This window comes from Schistocerca gregaria, chromosome 4, assembly GCF_023897955.1.
Source record: "Schistocerca gregaria isolate iqSchGreg1 chromosome 4, iqSchGreg1.2, whole genome shotgun sequence".
In the NCBI taxonomy this organism is placed as follows: Eukaryota; Metazoa; Arthropoda; class Insecta; order Orthoptera; family Acrididae; genus Schistocerca; species Schistocerca gregaria.
Window position 1 is genome coordinate 339,155,803 of NC_064923.1, and position 19,645 is coordinate 339,175,447.

Sequence of the window (19,645 nt, forward strand, 5' to 3'; positions counted from 1 at the left end):
AGCAAATAAGCAGCCAGTAGTATATTTTTATAACCACCTCCTCCACTACAATCCATACCTGAAATACCTGGGCATCACACTGGATAGAACACTGTTGTGTAAAAGGCACTTTGAGAACACCACAGCCAAGTTTATACTAGGAACAACATAATCCAGAAATTATGTGGCACAACCTGGGGTGCAAACGCATCCACACTTAGAACTTCAGCTCTTAGCCTGGTGTATTCTGTTGCTGAATACTGCTCCTCAGCTTGGCTAAGAAGTTGCCACACAAAGAAAGTCGACATCAAGCTGAATGAAACCATGAGAATAACCAGTGGTGGCTTCTTAATAAATAAAAATAATAATTCTTGAAATTATATAAACTATATAGCCGAGGGATGATGCTACTTCATACCCCACTTAGCAGTTAAGCTTTGATAGCTGATCTTTATATATTTTTATTAGCTGAATCCAAATCTAGCCTTACATTGTTTTTTTCTTCATCACCCATAGTTTTCGAGCAATATGCTTTTTATCACATAGTATAAAAATCTTATGCTACACGGTAAACGGGGAAATTACTGAAATGCTTTGTTACAACATAAGCATGGTTTGTATTTACAGTAAGCTACTCAAAACAATGATGTGTGTTAATAGAGGTTTCACCTGTCAGCTGGAATTGGTTTGTATTTTCTTTCTCTTTTTTCATTGAAGCTTCTTGTGTAGCTTTTATATGATGAGTCACTCGCTGAACTTTTCGGTGAAGTGACTGACAGCATTCCACCATCATGTTAGGGTTCCACTGGCCTTTTTATCGTTTTTCCATCAACTTAATGGTCTGGTGAAAACACTCTCCTTTGCTTCTCACTAACATCTTCCATATTGTCCAGGAAGTAATCAAGGTGACTGTTCAAAAAGTGAACTTTTAGGCTCATTAAACATCCTAAAGTTGTAAACTTCTTTAACAGTGTAGCTATAATAGAAACTATTCTGGGTCTTTTTCATGTCATAAGAACTTTGTATCAACTTGCTGGAATGATACCCATACTTCTTACTCATTTAAGGTAATTATGGATTCAAAGTTAACATCAAACATCAATTTTCTATTGTCAGGTCTGACAAAGATGCCTTCTTTTAGTTTAACTTCCGAAAGGTGTGGAAACGTTTGGCAGAGATACTTAAAACATGGTTCATCTTTAGGCAAAGCCTTTACAAACTGTTTCATTAGGCTTAACTTTATATGTAGAGGTGGTAGGAGTACTTCCCCCCCCCCCCCCCCCCCCTTACAAGGTTTTTGCGTAGAATGTTCTTCTCACCTGGTTTCAAAGACTCCCTCACAGGCCAGTTCTTTCTGCACCAGTGTTGATCCCTAGCCCTACTGTCCCATTCACACAAGAAATATGGAAATTTGGTAAAGCCACCTCACTGACCAAGGAGCATGCATGTTACTTTTAGATCACCACACATCATCCAATCATGAGCAGAATAGCCTATTTTATTTAGCACTACGTCTACGTTTTCATAGCTTTCTTTCATATGCACAGAATGTCCAACAGGAATAGAATGTTGCCATTGTGTAATAAAACAGCCTTTAAACTAGTTTTGGATGAATCAATAAACAGCCTCCAGTCTTCCTTTTTCTATTCAATACCAAACTCATTCATCAGATTGGGAATGTCTGAGCGGTACTCTAAATCACATACTAGTTGAAAAAACCTTGAAAATTGCTGCTCTCTATTTTTATACATGTATATGCTGGTTCGAACTGCCAATAAGTTGTTTTCTTTTAATCTATAGCCAAGCAATTCAGCTTTTTCTTTCGTTAAGCCCAGATCCCTAACCAAATTGTTACGCTCGGTCTGAGTAGACAACTTGGGCTCTAGACTTTCTGTATTACAATGGAATTGATCATTATCTGGTTCATCTAAATCAGACTGTACATCAAAAGATACTTCTGTTGGAATAGAATTTAAATAATCTGGTGGTTCAGGAACTGGCAAATCTTCACCATGCCCTACTGGTCGGATGGTGAACGGAAGGTTAGGGTAGCTTATTACCTTCCTTGTTTTTCGAATTATGACCAGTAATAACAACACTGCAAAAGTATCAATCATCGGAATGATTTCTTGGCTCTCTCCATATCATAGGAACAGCAAATCTAAAGGCTTTTTTGTCCTTTTTGGACCATTTTTTCAGATCTTCAACACACACATAACACACCTTATGTGTCACCCAAGATTTATCTTGATCACCAAATTTAGATCCAAGGTATGATAGATACCCCTTTTTCACAAAGTCTGTAATGTTTCTTTGGTGTTTTTTAATCACAAATTCACCACAAATATAACAATAACTATCGGCAGAGTTTTTACAACCACAATTAGACATTCTACTGAGCACATGTACAGGAAACGGGGAAGTATGGTTAAGTTGACAGTAAACAAAATGCCATCTGTTAACACAAAAACAGAATCGACCTTTTTTGCCACTAAATGTTTTTCAACAGTGCTACCAATGTCATCTACATTCATTACACCTCCTTTCTAAATTATTTTAACTATGAAAAAGCTATTAAATTCTTTTAAAAAAAAGTAGCTTAATTTAATAAATCTGACTGAAAAATGTGAAGAAATGGTGGGTGATAGAGTTTTCAAGTATAATATTTGGTTTTGCTGCCCTAAAAAACTTAAGTGGTGGTCATGCGACCAAGTTTACAAGCAAGTATGCTCAGCAGGGCATGTGGTCATTGGTCACTGGTCCTTGTTTTGGTGGGTTGTTGTTTGGGCGGCATGTGCTGCGAATTCAACAAATTTCGGACTGTGACTTTGTGAACTTAGAGATATGGGTAACAAGAGGGCATGTGTAGATTTTCAGACTTTCGATACTGATATGATTTAATTAGTTCAATGATATTGCACTATAAATAATCGCTATTTTAGTGAATATTATTACTAAGAAATTGAGAGTGCTGCTAAAACTATCTGTTAGTACGTATGAGGCCACTATTCTAAAATGTAAATAGAGCTGCTATAATTCAGTGGACATTTTATCCATTTGCTAACTTGTCTCTCTACCTACAAAAGGTAACACAAATTCTGCACACTGTGGAACAATAAAGGTTTTAGAGCATCAGTGTGTAGCCAACACCTTTTGATGGAGCCATGTGATCTGCTAACGGATGCACATTGCTCTTACTCACTGGGATGTGCTACACGGAAACTTTACTAGCGAATAGAAAGTACCCGCAAGTAATGTTGTAGTGCTATCATCTCCTTCCAATTCACGCCATGTTCATTGTGTGCTGCAGCTCACCTGCTTTGGCACCCATGCATCAGGTGCTGCACCTTCCTCCAGCATTCCTGTTCTGCACACCTATTATCTCCCTCGAGCCATTAGCTACCCAATTCTAGCCCCTTCTTTTACTTCTCATCTTATTCTCCCTCTACCCACCCCACACAGAACAACCGCATCCCAGTCCACCTTCCGAACTGCAAGCCCATTACTGTGTGTTCAGCAGGCACAATTAAGTGTGTGTGTGTGTGTGTGTGTGTGTGTGTGTGTGTGTGTGTGTGTGTGTGGGCGTGCGCGCACTCTAGCTCATCCAAGGATTTCATCTGAAAGCTGGCAAAGATTTCATTCTCTTTTGTGTATGCCTCTAGTGGTCTCCTTTATTCTTAAATATTTACATTCTGTCAGAACCCTCCTTGCCATATGTCAACACTATGTGCATAACAGGATTCGAACTTCCGAATATCTTGATAGGTATGTGCATTATCTTTGATCATTGGTGTCTCTTTCATTTCTCGTTTGTGTACATGAAGTACTCAATTGCATCACTTATGTGTTTATATTTGTGTGTGCCTTTCCTGGAGCTGTACAGATTGTGCAAGTGAAAAACTGTTGATGTGACGCTACCTTTACTTACACTGTGTACACCAATTCATTTTATTTTATTTTATTTCATAGACTGAATGAATGATCTTAAACATACTTTAAGGAGAGACGGTTACAAGGGAATTGACAACAAATTTTTACTATCTTTATTTATATTTTATCTTTATCACTTCGTACAATTACTGTAGAAAATTTTTTAAAGTGTTTTTGCTGTTTGAAAGGTGGTTCAGCCTACATTTAAACAATGATTTTACTGACCTGTCTCATATCCATTATGGATAAAGTAAAAATCAAAGAATAGTGGTGCAGAATCTTTTTGTAACCCTGCATTTGTTTCACATGGCTAGTTCAGCTGCAGGAAATTTTAAACTTTCTTCAATCCATTTGGCAGTGCAAAACAATGTATCTTCTTTGAACATGGGTGCCATTAACTGCAAACTGAGTGGTAGACCATTTTTGGATAGCTTCACTGGAACACTGATGGCAGGTAAACCTGAAACAGCAGAGGGAAGTAAGTTTGTTTCTTGATACCCATCACACAGTCCATGTTCATTACTTAAATTACATTGCAAAGGACAGATACAGTGAGATGCTGAATGTGCTTATCACATTAGACTTCTCTGTAACTTGCCAGTACTGTCTCTATAGTGGTTACATACAAATGGTAACTCTGATTTTTTTTTTGCCTGCTGTGTATGAGATTTGGCCTGTGACAGCATTTTAGAGTATATATAATGAGGTGTTGATCAGAAACCATCATCAGCTCTACCCAGTTATGAGCCTGACAACCTGGAGTGCAGATTCTGCATTGTTAATCTACATCTACACCCATAATCCGCAAACCATTGCGGGCTTTCAAAAAAAACTATGCATTCTCCAACTCAGAATTGTGATATTAAAAGTTTTGGCTGGTTTCATTGTCTAGGGACCGAGATATGTAGCTGCCACATTACAGGCCAAATACTGCCAAGTCTACTGTATATGATAAGAATACACACATGAATCGAATGGTCGAAGGTTTCTATCACTAGGCAATTGCGAATAATGAATGTAACATATAAATTTATAAATGAAAGATTGCAATTAAATAAAATCTGCAGGTAGTATCTTAACGATTTTAAATGATGAGTACAATAGTAGAAGTATTTTTGAGAATGCAGTATATTTCTAAAAACACTTATTGGTGTCGATGGTCCAGCAATTAAATAAAATATAAATTGAATAACAGGGAAACAATAGATTCCTAATTCACGTAATTAGTTATACAACAACATAGCTCGCGAGATATTCACTTCTGAATGCATACTACGGCAGACACCGCAGAAATCACACAAGAGCACAGGTCAGCATTCCGAAATATTTCTATCCTCCACAACCATGCGCAAACTGCTCCACTGTCCAAGTTTTTCCGCCGACTCCATGTCCATCCCGCCGTCGAGTACAGCACTTCCCGTGTCCTGCCCAGTCCTGTCCATCACTCCCGCCCTGCCAGAACTTCGGTAGTCGCCTCCCTTAGTAACGCGTGCTGTGATTGGCTACAGCGCTTAGGTTTACACTAATAGCTTTCTAAAGACATGGTGATTGACAAAACCGGATAAAGTGTTTATATTTTGGAAATTCATTGCTGGGTATTACTTGTATAATTTACCATCAGATACTAAACTTTAAACTAATAACGATATTGAAAATCTGATTAAACCATCAGAATCGTCATGCAAATAATAGTAATGTACTTGTTTCTTTTTGAGGTATCATGATTAATCTGATTACTATTAATTTCTATACAAACTGTGAAATGTCTGCCATTAAGGTTTCACAAAGTACCAGCGGGAACATCTATGCTAGTAATGGATGACATTGGCAGAGATGCATAGTAAGTGATGTCCAAGAAGTTTCATGCCCTTTTGACGTCCGTGTTGAATGAACTGTACGCGACATATACGCACTAGTCCCAGACTGAACATGTGTTCATTCTTGAAAGTTACTTCAAAACACAATGTTTCTTAAAATGTTATGAAGACTTGCGGGTAGCTGTTCCTGATACAATGGTGCCTAAAAAAAATCAATGATTTCACACTTAGTCGCTCGTTTAAGAAAAACCGCAAGTGTGAATGAATATGAGTGTCTTGTCCGACCTTCAGAGAGATAGCTCATTGGAATATATCTGCACACCCTTGCCACATTCACCAAAAAAGTCGAAACAAAAGCTGTGTTAGGAAATTGGAATGTGTTAGGGAGTGTTTACAGAGCCACAAACAGGCTGAAACTGCATTTGTATTGCATTCACATTGTGCATGAGCTTTGTGAACCTGATAGAGGAACTGGACTACATTACTGTCAATGGTTTTTGTACCGTATTTTCTCGAATCTAAGCCGCACTCGAATATAAGCTGCACCTGAAAAATGAGACTCGAAATCAAGGGAAAAAAATTTCCCGAATCTAAGCCGCACCTGAAATTTGAGACTCGAAATTCAAGGGGAGAGAAAAGTTTTAGACCACACCTCCAAATCGAAACAAAGTTGGTCCATTGTAATATGAGGCACAATTTAGGTCGAATGAATGACTATACAGCTACAGTAGTTTGGTTCGAGTCGTAATCTTACCACTTAAGCTTTACCAGGTAGCCATTGCTAAGTGTCAGGCACTCCGTCCATATTTATAAGGGTACCCTTCCTTTTTCACGTGCTTCGTATGGTTTGAATTGATTGCTTATTTTTCTTTGATCTGATAAGTGCCATTCTCTTTGTTATAGGTGTTGACGTCACTCTAAGCTGAAGATGCACTACCGTACTGTGTCATTCATTGTTTGTCACATTCTGATAATGAGTGTTTATAGCATGTTGCCACTCGCAGCATGGCTTGCTTTTGTGCGTGCTACCACCGGTGGCGAAACGATGGCAAGAGACTGCTATTTGTTGTTACTTACACTTCTGCTTTCTTTGATAATGATCAACAAGAACCAAATAATAGACTGCATATGATCGGAGATGTTCTGAACGAGAGTTTAGCGAAAAATTTTCTCCGTTTCAAAATCTTAGCAGACGTCTCTTTAGTACATTACATTTTTCACAGAAATTAGAGTCATCTTAGATTTAAAAATCTAGTCAATTGCCATGCTTCATTTCTGACTGTATCACCATTACGCATAAGAATAATACGAATATAAACATGACATGATATGTATAGTCTTCCGCATTTTCTGTTGTTTCGTACTTTATTAGGCAGACAGAATTTAAATGAAATAGCAGCAAACACGAAAGAATACATGGCAAAATGTCCGTATTATTCTTATGGTGAAGAGAATACTGTACGTGATTCACAATTCATAAAAGTTCCTATTAGCAACCATCTCTTCTCACAGTTAGGAAAAAATTCAGAACGTAGAGTTGGCCATATTGACGAACATCCCTAACAGTCTTGCCAGTCGGATTTTTGTAGTACATTGAAATGCTGCAACATTCGAAGATGAACAATATGGAATTTGTATTTACTTCGATCAATAATGTATGAAAATGCAGTGGTCGAAACTCGGGGCGGAGGAAAAAAAAGCTCGTCTTCCACCTTTTTTTTAAATTTATTTACTGACGCAGAGGTTTTGGCGCCAGTATTTATCTTTGAGCCTGCAAAGCATGCCTGTGTAGCGCTACATATATTCGACGGCAGAAGTGAGTTGTGGTGGCACCTACCAACATTTTTCAGAACTTCCACTTACTTTGCACTCGATTCTAAGCCGCAGGCAGTTTTTTGGATTACAAAAACTGGAAGAAAAGTGCAGCTTAGATTCGAGGAAATACGGTATTTTATTTGGTATAATGTTCAGGTGTTGGATTTTGTATTCTACTCTGATGATGATAGTTTCATCTAAGGGGCTATGTGAACAGCCAGAACAACAGATATTGGAGTTCAGAAAACCCTCACTTTTCCAACAGATCCCATTACATTCACAGAGGTTTGGAATTTGGTATGCAATTACACACACAGTATTGTAGGCCCAATATTTTTCTTAGGAACAACAGCAGCTGAAATCACCAGGACATAGTCATGCAACTCACAGCATGATTAGAGGCCAATGGATGGCATTGCTGGCTGCAGCATGATGGCAGAACAGCACACAGCAAAATGATGATGATGAGCAAGCTAGATTTACCTCCCCTCGACTTTTTCCTCTGGTGAAATCTGAAAGCTAATGTCTATAAGAACAGCCCTCACACTATCGACTCACTGAAGCACATCATCAAAGAGTACATATACAACATAGGTGTAGCTACCATTTAAAAAGTAACAGCTAAAATTAAGAACTGTGTCAAGGCATGTGTTGCAGTGCGAGAGACATTTCTAACATCTATTATGAGAAAATACACACTGAATCTCCAAAGAAACTGGTAAAGGCACACATATTCAAATAGAGATATAAGTAAACAGGCAGGATACGGCGCCATGGTTGGCAATGCCTATATAAGACAAAGAGAGTCTGGCACAGTTGTTAGATCAGTTACTGCTGCTAAAGTGACAGGTTATCAAGACTGAAGTGAGTTTGAACATGGTGTTACAGTTGGGCGTGAGCTATGGGACACAGTATCTCCGAGGTAGTGATGAATTGGGAACTTTCCTCCATGACCATTCCACGAGTGTACCGTGAACATCAGAAACCTGGTAAAATATGTAATCTTCGGTATCACTGGGGTTGGACAAGATCCTGCAAGAATGGGACCAACGAGACTGAAGAGAATCATTCAACATGACAGAAGTGTAACCCTTCTGCAAATTGCTGCAGATGGGCCATAGAAAGTGTCAGCCTATGAATCATTCAACGAAACATTCTTGATACGTGCTTTTGGAGCTGAAGGCCCACTCGTGTACCTCTGATGACTGCATGACACAAAGCTTTACACCTCTCCTGGGCCTATCAATTTAGTACTGGAGGGAAGTGCGGAGGGTAAAAATCATAGAGAGATATCAGCATATCAATACACTAAGCAGATTCAGAAGGATGAAGGTTGCAGTAGTTATTTGGAGATGAAGAAGCTTGCACAGAATAGAGTAGCATGGAGAGCTGCATTAAACCAGTCTCTGGACTGAAGAGCACAAAAACAAGAGCGAGAACAACAACAACACAATGTGTCTTAACAAGTCCATCATGGCAGAATCAAACATTCCACAATAATTTCTAATGAATTCTTTAAAGGGACTTTATCAAAACTGATCATGATGTAAGTGTTTGTGATTCATAATTCTTTGGGACATTCAGTGTAGTCTGGTGACTTGTGTATGTTATCTACACACACACACACACACACACACACACACACACACACACACACACACACACACACACACACACACTGCAAGCCACCTTGTATTACTGCTAGTGATTCGTTTTCCTTTTCCAAACGCAAATGAAGTGGAGGAAAATGAGTATCTATTTGCCTCAGTACACGCCATAATTTATCTTGTCTTCTTGGTCCGTACAGGAGATTTATGTTAGTGTTAGTAGGATCATTCTACAGTCTGTCTCCAATGCTGGTTCTCTAAACTTTCTCAACAGTTTCATGAATAGGACATGATTTTCCCTTCAGGGATTATATTTCAGTTCAGGACCATTCCCATAATACTCTTATACCGATTGAGCCCACCAGTAACAAACCTAGCAGTATGCTTCAAGTGCTTCGATCATTTCCATTACTCAGACTTGGTGGGAATCCCAAACACTTGTGCAAAACACAGGAATGGGTCACACAAGTGTTCTGTATGTGGTCTCCTTTACAGATGAGCTACTGAAGTCTATCATTAGCCTTCTCTGCTACCGATCTAATATGCTCACTCTACTTTGTATTACTATGCAACAATGAGTCTAGCTATTTTAATCAACGACACTGTGTCAGGTGCCACACCAATAATACGATATTTGAACATTACAAGATTATATTTCATACTTATCTGCATTAACTTGCATTTTTCCACAATTAGAGCACGCTGTCGTTCATCATTTCAAACAGAAATTCCACCCAAGGCATCCTATATCTTCCTACAGTACACAACATTTTCCTATAAATTACAGAATCATCAACAAATAGCCACAGATTGCTGCTAACCCTTTTAATCAGGTTACTTACATATATAGAGAGCAAGAGTGGTCTTATGACACTTCCTTGGACCACTCCTGATAACTTTTTTGTCTCTGCTGAACACTGTAACATTACAGGACATATTGGGACATATTGAAGTATTCGATACTATAGACTTTTAGGGGATGTCGATACAGATATGCAAAATGTAAAGGGAAACTTTGGTGATGTTTAAATATTGTACTGTGTCAATATTAGGGCATTTTGCACAGAAAGAACAAAAATAGAATTAATGTAAATATATATTAGTGTTAGTAACCTATTTTCATTCAATTTTGTAATTATATTTCATTTTGTAAAAGAAAGACTCACTGTTTGCTGTAGCTCTGATTAATTGTATAAATTATCAGTTTTGAGCTAAATTATTTCGTATAATATGGACAAGATACTTTTAAAAACTCACCAGCTAAAGAGAAAGTCTGTAAATGAACGTTTAATGCACACTTCTGGAACTTTCTATGGAGAAATTCTATATTACGATCGCAAAAATACGAAAACTTGTGAAAACTGATTCATAACCTAATTTTGAAAGACGATTCGTATCAAGAAATATTGCTAAAAAGATTTATTTACGTTTTGAAACACGATTTAAATCATTTTACATATAAATAGTTGTTCTAAATCACTCAAGAAATATCCAGAATCAAATGTCAAGAGATTTCTGGAAACATCGGTACAAATCTGGTGAAGGTTATCCAGAAGCTGGTAGAAAAATGTTATAAAATCTATTTGGAAATTATGCTTGTAAGAATTTATATGTACTGATCCTTTTACTTACTTTAATCTGTACTAAAATTCTGTAATGTCTAATTTAGTTTTAAGTCGTGAATTGCTATCGTATTGTAAACAAAACATTGTCAAAGACTCTCATTGTTTGGAAAGATATTAATACACCTAGGAGTTGTCAGTTGCCAGTTCGGATATGCAGTGCGGTTAGCTCGGAGAGTCAGTTGTTGAGTCTGTGAAGTCTGTCAGTTCTGTTTGTAAATAAATGTCTGTAATGAAGAATTACTTGTTGTCGTCAATATGAACTCAAGACCTTTTGCACGAAGCAGACACCTCCTAATGCAACGTTTTAATTTGGTGTTGAGGAGCTGAAATGTTATAATTTGGTGGAGGAAGCAGAGGATGTGACGACCACCCAGTGATTCTTCAAAATAAAATACGACTATTCTGGGATCACAAGAAGAAAATACGTCTGTTTTGGGACCACAAGAAGAGGATATACAACGGACCAGTCATTCTTCAGAAGTAAATACGTCGATTCTGGGGTCACAAGAAGAGGAGTGAATCAACCGAGCGAAATCATCCTGGAATTGAAGAAATTTCGCAAAACACGGACACCAACGACCGCCGACGGACACTAAGATAAGTACCTGCTTCCTAAAATAGTGGAAAAAGACGCAGATTTCAGTATTGACAGCGATGTAGCGAGTACACCTATTAGGGAAAGTGCTTCTGACAGTGTAGGAATGTTGGAAATGTTAAAACAAATGTTTTCAGAGTTAAACTCGAAGTTGGATAACACAAACTCGAAGAGGGACGATTCTCGTGCCGAATTACGTCAACAAATTGAACAGACAACAACAGATGGACAGGTCGATTTCGAAGGCTGTGTGTGATTTAAAATCAGAAATAAATTCAAATACAGAACAGATTGCTCACACTAATCAGGTTCTCGAAGAATGGCGAATTACTTTTGAGTCAAACCAAAAAGAACTTAGTTGTCGTGTGGACACGGTTGAGAGCAAAATTTCTGTCCTTGAAACTGATTTAAGTAACGAAATTTCAAATAACCAGTCAAAACTTAAAAAGTTGTTGATTTTGTAAATGAGGAAAATTCTCAATTGAGAAAGGAATTTGACCAGACAAAACGATTTTTTGAAAGCGAAATTGAATCTTTCAAATCTGATTCTGACAAAAAGGTCACAGAAATTTGTAGTAGAGTAGGTAATGTCGAAAAAACTGTAGACAGAAAATTTGTAGAAATACAAGAAACTATGTTGCAAAAAGGTTTTAGTAATAGTTGTAATGGGGTATGGGGAAATTTTCCCGGAAATTTTCCCATTAAAACTTATCCCGGTGACAAGAATATACACCCAAAAGACTTCATGCAATTCTGCAAGGAGCAGTTCACGTCCATAATGACAGATAGTGTTAAGATAAAATTTGTAAAGAAAGTACTTGATGGTGAGGCGCTTTCGTGGGCCAATCAGAAATGTTCCGCGGAAATGTCCTTTGAAGATTTCGAAAAATGTTTTCTAACCAAATTTTGGTCCAAAACTGAGCAAGCTCGAATCAAAAGTGAATTCTTGAATGGTCCTAGTTACAGAGAATCTGATGGGTCAATGAAAGCCTATTGTGAGAAACAGTTGCAAAAATTAGTGCATGTGGATAAGCTATTTGATGAGCTAACTCAAATCGATGCACTAAAACGGAGACTAACGAAAAGAGTACAATGGGGTTTAGTATATGGTCCAGATGAGTCCATAGAACAATTCTTGAAATATGTGGACAAACTTGATAGAGCCTTTGAACAAAACAACAGATTTAACGACTTTGTAGGTTCATCACACAGAGGGTGGGAACCGAACCGTGGAAATAATAACAATAATAGTGAACGAAGAAACTTTAACAACAACAGGGATAATTATAATAGCAATGACAGAAGAAATTTTGGTAGGAATGATCAGCACTTTAATTCAAACAGAGAATGGGAAAATCGAAAGAGGTCCTGGGGTAATGACATGAGAGAAGGTAACCCGAGGCAGGGAAACGACAGACATAGGCCTTTAAACGACTAAATGCTCCACTGGGAGTCTGTCAGTTTGGGGCAAGGAATTTTCAAAATCAGGCTAATTTCACCTGGAACAGACAGCACTATAATCAGAGACCTAACCAGTATAGACAGTATGCTTATGATCGATCTGTAGATAGAGGTAATGAAAAAATTAAATTTGACAGGAAATTTTGGAATGTCATCAGAGAAAATACTAGAAACAACTGTAATAGGAACCAGGCTACCTTTGATGAAGTAGGCTTAGAAGATGATATAATTGCAAATTTATATAATCAAGAAGAAGCACCTAATGCTGAAATGAAAGGTAAGGATAACTTTGATAATTTTGGATTGTACAAACTTATGTGTGGTGATGTTTTAGATGTAAGTTGTCATAATGATGTTCGTACTGAAGTTTCTGGAAAGTCTGATATTCATGTGGATGTGGTTGGTGAAGATGGTGTTGTGAGTAATGTTGGTGATACTAGTAGTGTTTGTAGTGTAAGCTCAGGCAATGATAATGATAATGTTGATGTTAAGGCTAATGGTGATTATGTACTAGAAGATTTTGATGGTGAATTGGAAGGAATAGTTTATGTTGAAGTTAAGGAGGATGTTATAAGCAATAGTGTTGAGAATAGTTGTGCCAGGAACTCTAACTACATTCCACATGAGAATCAGATTGGGCCAGTTCAGCTTAGTAATACATCAGGAGACAGGGGGGTTGATTGTGCTGATGCATCTGAGATTATTTTGAAATCTGTTTGGGACAAATTTAAAGATTATAGTGATGACAATGATGTTAAGATCAAATTAAGGGAAATTTGTGAACCAGTTTCTGCTTTTAAGCCTAATGAAATCATCAAACGGGGTACTAGTCAGGATGTGTGTGAGGTAAATAGTAATCCAGACATTCCAGTAAATTCCAGTAGACCTAGAAGTTTGAAGAAAGTATTGCCTATAAATATGGAACAGATGTATGATGAGATAGCAGAAGATCTTTTGTATGAAGAACAGGAAGAAAGGGAAAACACCACTATTGGTAGTCCATACATAAAAATTAAAGCTGCAGGTTGGGAAGGGTATTGTTTGTTTGACACAGGGAGTCCAATTAGATATAATTAAGAGATATAATTAAGCATGATCCTGACTTTGTTGAATTACCAGTTGTTGGAATAAAATTTAGAGGCATTACCGGCAAACTGAGCAAAATTGTTAATAGACAGGTGTTGTTGTCCTTCAGTATAAATGATGTACAGTTTACTCAAGGATGTCTTGTAATAAGTGACCTAAATGAGAATGTACTGTTGGGTATGGACTGGATATTAAAAGCTAATGCAGCATTTGATTGGGAAAAAGAGTTTGTTTACCTTTATTGATCCTAAGACGAGAGTATGTTCCAGTACTGACATGTCGGTTCAAAACTGTGCTGATAAGGGAATTGAAATTAGGGACGTTACATTTTCTAAAGACAGTGGTTATTGTGTAGAGGAAATTACTGAGGAGGATTATGATGATGGAGAATATGGGGATATAGTTCAAGAAAAATTACGGGAATCAGATAATTTGAACCAAGAACAGAAGGTAGAGTTAGAAAGATTATTGTGGAATTACTGTGATGTTTTTGATGATAGACCTGGCAGAGTAAAGAATTATCAATGTAAACTCAGATTAAAACCACATGAGCCATTCTTTATAAAACCTTATAGTGTACCCATTGCAAAGAGAAAAGATGTAGAAAAGGAACTTCAAAAGATAGAAGAGTGGGGCATCATTGAGAGAAGTAAGAGCCAATACAATAATCCTTTGGTAGTGGTTGCAAAACGTGATGGCAGTGTCAGGCTTGCACTAGATTCAAGACACCTAAATAAGTATCTGGAAAGAGAGACCGATCATCCCAAGAATATAGACGAATTTCTTCATAAATCTGAAAGAATGAAATACATGACCAGTTTAGATCTCACATCAGGATTTCACCAAGTAGAATTAGAAAATGATTCCAGAAAGTATACTGCCTTTTTGTATGGGGGAAGATGTTACCAGTATTGTGTGGTACTACTTGGGCTGAATGTCTCAGTAGCCGAATTCATTAGAGCACTTGACTTTGTTTTGGGAAAAGATCTTTTATCAAAATTAACTGTGTATGTAGATGACATTTTGATCACTGGAGAAACTTGGGAAGAACATGTTAATACTTTGAGGGAGGTTTGCAATAGATTAAGGAAAGGGGGAATGTCACTTAAATTATCTAAATGTAAGTTTGGTATGAAAAAATTGAAGTTTCTGGGGCACAGTATTTCTGAGGAAGGTATTTTGCCAGATCCTGAAAAACTCGAGGCAATTGCAAAATTCCCAATTCCAAAAACCAAGAAACAACTAAAGTCATTTTTCGGGATGTGCGGTTACTACAGAAAGTTCATTAGTACCCAAGCTCTAAATGCTCCAAGTCTTAACAGATTGCTGAAGAAAAATGCAATGTGGGTTTGGGATCAGGAATGTGAAGCTGCTTTTGAAGAAATAAAAACACAGTTATGTAACAGTCAAATTTTGTACCGTCCTGATTTAAGTTTACCTTTTTGCATTATGGCAGATAGTAGTGATTATGGCCTAGGTGCTCACCATTTCCAAGAAGTAAATATAAATGGGAAAATAGAACACAGGTCTATTGCTTTTGCTAGTCGAACCTTGAAAAAAACATGAGAGGCAATGCACTGTTACCGAGAAAGAGCTTTTGGCCATTTACTGGGCATTTTCTAAATTAAGAAATTATTTCTTGGGAAACCAGGTAGTTGTCTACACAGACCATAAGGCATTAATTTATATTCAAGAATGTAGGTTGCATCGTGGAAGGATTACCAGGTGGGCACTCTTGTTACAACAATTTAATTACTCAATAAAATATCTTAGAGGACCCGATAATGTAGTTGCTGATGCTTTATCTAGACTACCTGTGGGGGGCGGCTTTGAAGATGACAGTGGGGAATGTGAAAAAGAATTCAAAATTATGTATTTAAGAGGGGTGGACAATGAACAAGAAATCAGAGACATTTGTAATGACATCCGACAGAATCAGAACCACGATGAGAACTGTAAACTGGTCAAAAGTTATTTAGGGAAAAAGGGACATGAAAAAGTGGGAGATTATTACAAAATCTACAAGGGGATTCTATTCAAGAGAAACAGTGTAGAAAGCGATGTATGGAAATTATGTTGGCCTGAACAGTACATCAATGTACTCATCAAGTACATTCATGAAAGTTTTGGTCATTGTGGGATTCAAAAGTGCATCCAGAAAATCCAAGAAAATGTGTATTTTAACAACATAGCCAGGAGGGTTAGAAAAATTTTGACGGGTTGTGACAGGTGCCAAAGAGTAAAAGTATCCAACCAAACTTGTCGAGGATTGATGCAAAACATCTTACCAAAAGAACAACACGAGTTAGTCGCTGTCGACTTATATGGACCATTACCAAAGACCAGAGGAGGCTATTGCTACATTTTTGTTATGGTAGATGTTTTTTCAAAATTCATTAAATTATACCCTCTTCACAAGGCAAACAGTAAGTGCATTATTTCAAAAATCAGGAGAGACTATTTTGGCAGGGTTGGAAAACCTCAGAAAATCTTATCAGACAATGGGACTCAATTTACTTCTGGAGTATGGAAAGCTTTTGTTGAAGATGAAAATATAAGTCACATTCTTATTTCAGCTTATCATCCGTCAGGAAACCCTTCGGAGAGATACATGAGGGAAATTGGGCGATTCTTTAGAACCTACTGCAATACTGATCATGCTAGTTGGATTGACTATGTTGAGAAATTCGAAGATGTTGTGAACAGCCTACAGCATTCCTCAACAGGGTTTTCGCCTTATGAAATACAGTATAATAGCAAACCACCACATCCAATTAGTGATTTCATTGATTTTCCAGTCTGCAAACCATTAAGTACTCAAGAGAGAGAGGAAATAGTGAGAAAGACCATGAAATCTCAAGGTGATAAGAGGAAATGTAGACATGACAAAAGATTGAAGCCTACTCAATTTAAAATTGAAGACTTGGTCCTTGTTAAAACACAAGAGAAGTCTAAAGCCATCAGTGGTGAATAAAAAAAGTTTTTTGACATATACATTGGACCTTTCAAGATTCAGGACAATCCTCATCCGAATACTTACCGTCTAGTCTACCCAAATTCTGGCAGACTGTTTGGCCTACGAAACGTGACCGAACTGAAATTGTATAAAAAAATGTAAAAAAGTATTTTAGATAACAGATGTTTATAGACTTTTATATGTAATCTTACCAGGATATTTTTGTATACTTTGTTATGTTGTATTTATCTGATTCCTCAGGGGAGCATACATTCTTTGTGTGCTAAGTGTTTGGCGAGCACTAGGTCGCCTAGCTATGCAATTGTCATATTTCATTTTCGTATTCTGGCATTGCGTCTTACACTTATTCTGTGATCCTGTATAATCAATTTTCTCCATCTGTCAGTCTATCGTCTCTTAGCTTTAAGAAATTATTTAGAGTAAATTTTCTTGAGTAATTAGACTTTAGAGAATTCAAATTTCTGTGTCCTTAAAATCCGGTTCACCGACTATTAAATGCTTTTGCTAATGTTTAACTGGGTTTGACCACTGTATGCTGTATATTCATAGCAGACTGTGCTATTGCAGCCTGTGATAGCCTGCAGTGTATATGGAAACCATACGGACTGTGAAGATGAGACTGAAATACAGTATGTGGCATTGAGGTATACCGACCTTTAAGGAAGAAGATCACCGACCTTCAAGAAAGAAGATCACCGGTCTTCAAGAAAGAAGACACCAAAGATATGTGTAAAACTTTTCTGTTTTGTAATGTAAGGACATCAACCCTTCCGTGTTTCACGTGGAAGTGCTGATGGGGAGGGGGGGGGGGGGGGGGGGGGTTGTGTAACATTACAGCACATATTGGGACATATTGAAGTATTCGATACTGTAGACTTTTAGGGGATGTCGATACAGATATGCAAAATGTAAAGGGAAACTTTGGTGATGTTTAAATATTGTACTGTGTCAATATTAGGACATTTTGCACAGAAAGAACAAAAATAGAATTAATGTAAATATATATTAGTGTTAGTAACCTATTTTCATTCAATTTTGTAATTATATTTCATTTTGTAAAAGAAAGACTCACTGTTTGCTGTAGCTCTGATTAATTGTATAAATTATCAGTTTTGAGCTAAATTATTTCGTATAATATGGACAAGATACTTTTAAAAACTCACCAGCTAAAGAGAAAGTCTGTAAATGAACGTTTAATGCACACTTCTGGAACTTTCTATGGAGAAATTCTATATTATGATCGCAAAAATACGAAAACTTGTGAAAACTGATTCATAACCTAATTTCGAAAGACGATTTGTATCAAGAAATATTGCTAAAAAGATTTATTTACGTTTTGAAACACGATTTAAATCATTTTACATATAAATAGTTGTTCTAAATCACTCAAGAAATATCCAGAATCAAATGTCAAGATATTTCTGGAAACGTCGGTACAAATCTGGTGAAGGTTATCCAGAAGCTGGTAGAAAAATGTTATAAAATCTATTTGGAAATTATGCTTGTAAGAATTTATATGTACTGATCCTTTTACTTACTTTAATCTGTACTAAAATTCTGTAATGTCTAATTTAGTTTTAAGTCGTGAATTGCTATCGTATTGTAAACAAAACATTGTCAAAGACTCTCATTGTTTGGAAAGATATTAATACACCTAGGAGTTGTCAGTTGCCAGTTCGGATATGCAGTGCGGTTAGCTCGGAGAGTCAGTTGTTGAGTCTGTGAAGTCTGTCAGTTCTGTTTGTAAATAAATGTCTGTAATGAAGAATTACTTGTTGTCGTCAATATGAACTCAAGACCTTTTGCACGAAGTAGACACCTCCTAATGCAACGTTTTAATTTGGTGTTAAGGAGCTGAAATGTTATAACACCCATATCTGAGACAACAGTCTTGGAGGCACTCACTTATCTGAGAACCTATTCCGTATCCTTGGACCTTTGCTAACAGTCTGTAGTGTTGCAATGTGTCAAACACTTTCTGAAAATCTAAGATTATGGAATCTGCTTGTTGCCCTTTTTACACACTATATCCTGTGAACCATGGATAAAAGGCAAGCTGAGTTTCACACAAGCGATGTCTTCTCAATTCATGTTTGATATGGGGGCAGAAGCTTCTCTCTCCTACGAAAATATATTATATTAGAACTCAGAGTATGCTAAAGAATTATGTTGGAAACTGACATTAAGTATATTGGCCTGTAATTCTGCAACTGAAAACAACAATATCAATTACAACAATTTAGTTGCTGTATAATCATTTAGATACTTGTTATGATGTCATAATCTCAATTGGTACACTGCCATTTAGAAATCGTTTCACGACATAACAGATGAACAGCTGTTTAAACCTCTCTGCGTACATTAAGGGGAAACATTTTCTAAGGGTACTGACTTGTTCTTGATCACTCTAAATACATTAATGCAAACTTATGTCCTGTTACTCTCATTAATATGACTCTTTCAAGTTATTTTCAATTACAGACTTCCCATCTGCACTGCTTTTGTTGGCTAGGTGTCAGTGTTACCAGTCATCAGAAATTTGAGAAGTGAAAACTATTGTGTTGTCATGAGTACCTACCAAATCAGTCACCTGACAGTGCTCTGCTTATTTAATTGTTACCTTACTTATTGTACCTAACACCTGAAACAGAGTTCTGGGCATTAACTTCTTTCACTATTAAAATTGAATATATTTGGCATAAAACAAAAATCTGCAGCTGTAAAACTTACATCTGGCTTTAAGAGGTGGGTTT

General features: G+C 37.0%; 1 protein-coding gene across 3 annotated transcripts in view; it reads right to left on the reverse strand.

The window, feature by feature from the left end:
* Window positions 1–19,645, reverse strand: part of LOC126268081 (glutamyl-tRNA(Gln) amidotransferase subunit A, mitochondrial) — a 143,182-nt gene that overhangs the window by 12,640 nt on the left and 110,897 nt on the right. For 2 of the 3 annotated variants that reach the window (XR_007549080.1, XR_007549081.1), the window contains exon 9: window positions 4,135–4,369. Coding sequence is in view for 1 of the 3 variants with exons in the window: in XM_049973564.1 (XP_049829521.1) it covers window positions 4,212–4,369 (158 nt within the window). In the remaining 2 variants the exon portion in view is untranslated. Of the gene's footprint in view, window positions 1–4,004; window positions 4,370–19,645 lie in introns of those variants that run through there. The other variant, XM_049973564.1, reaches the window with a different exon arrangement.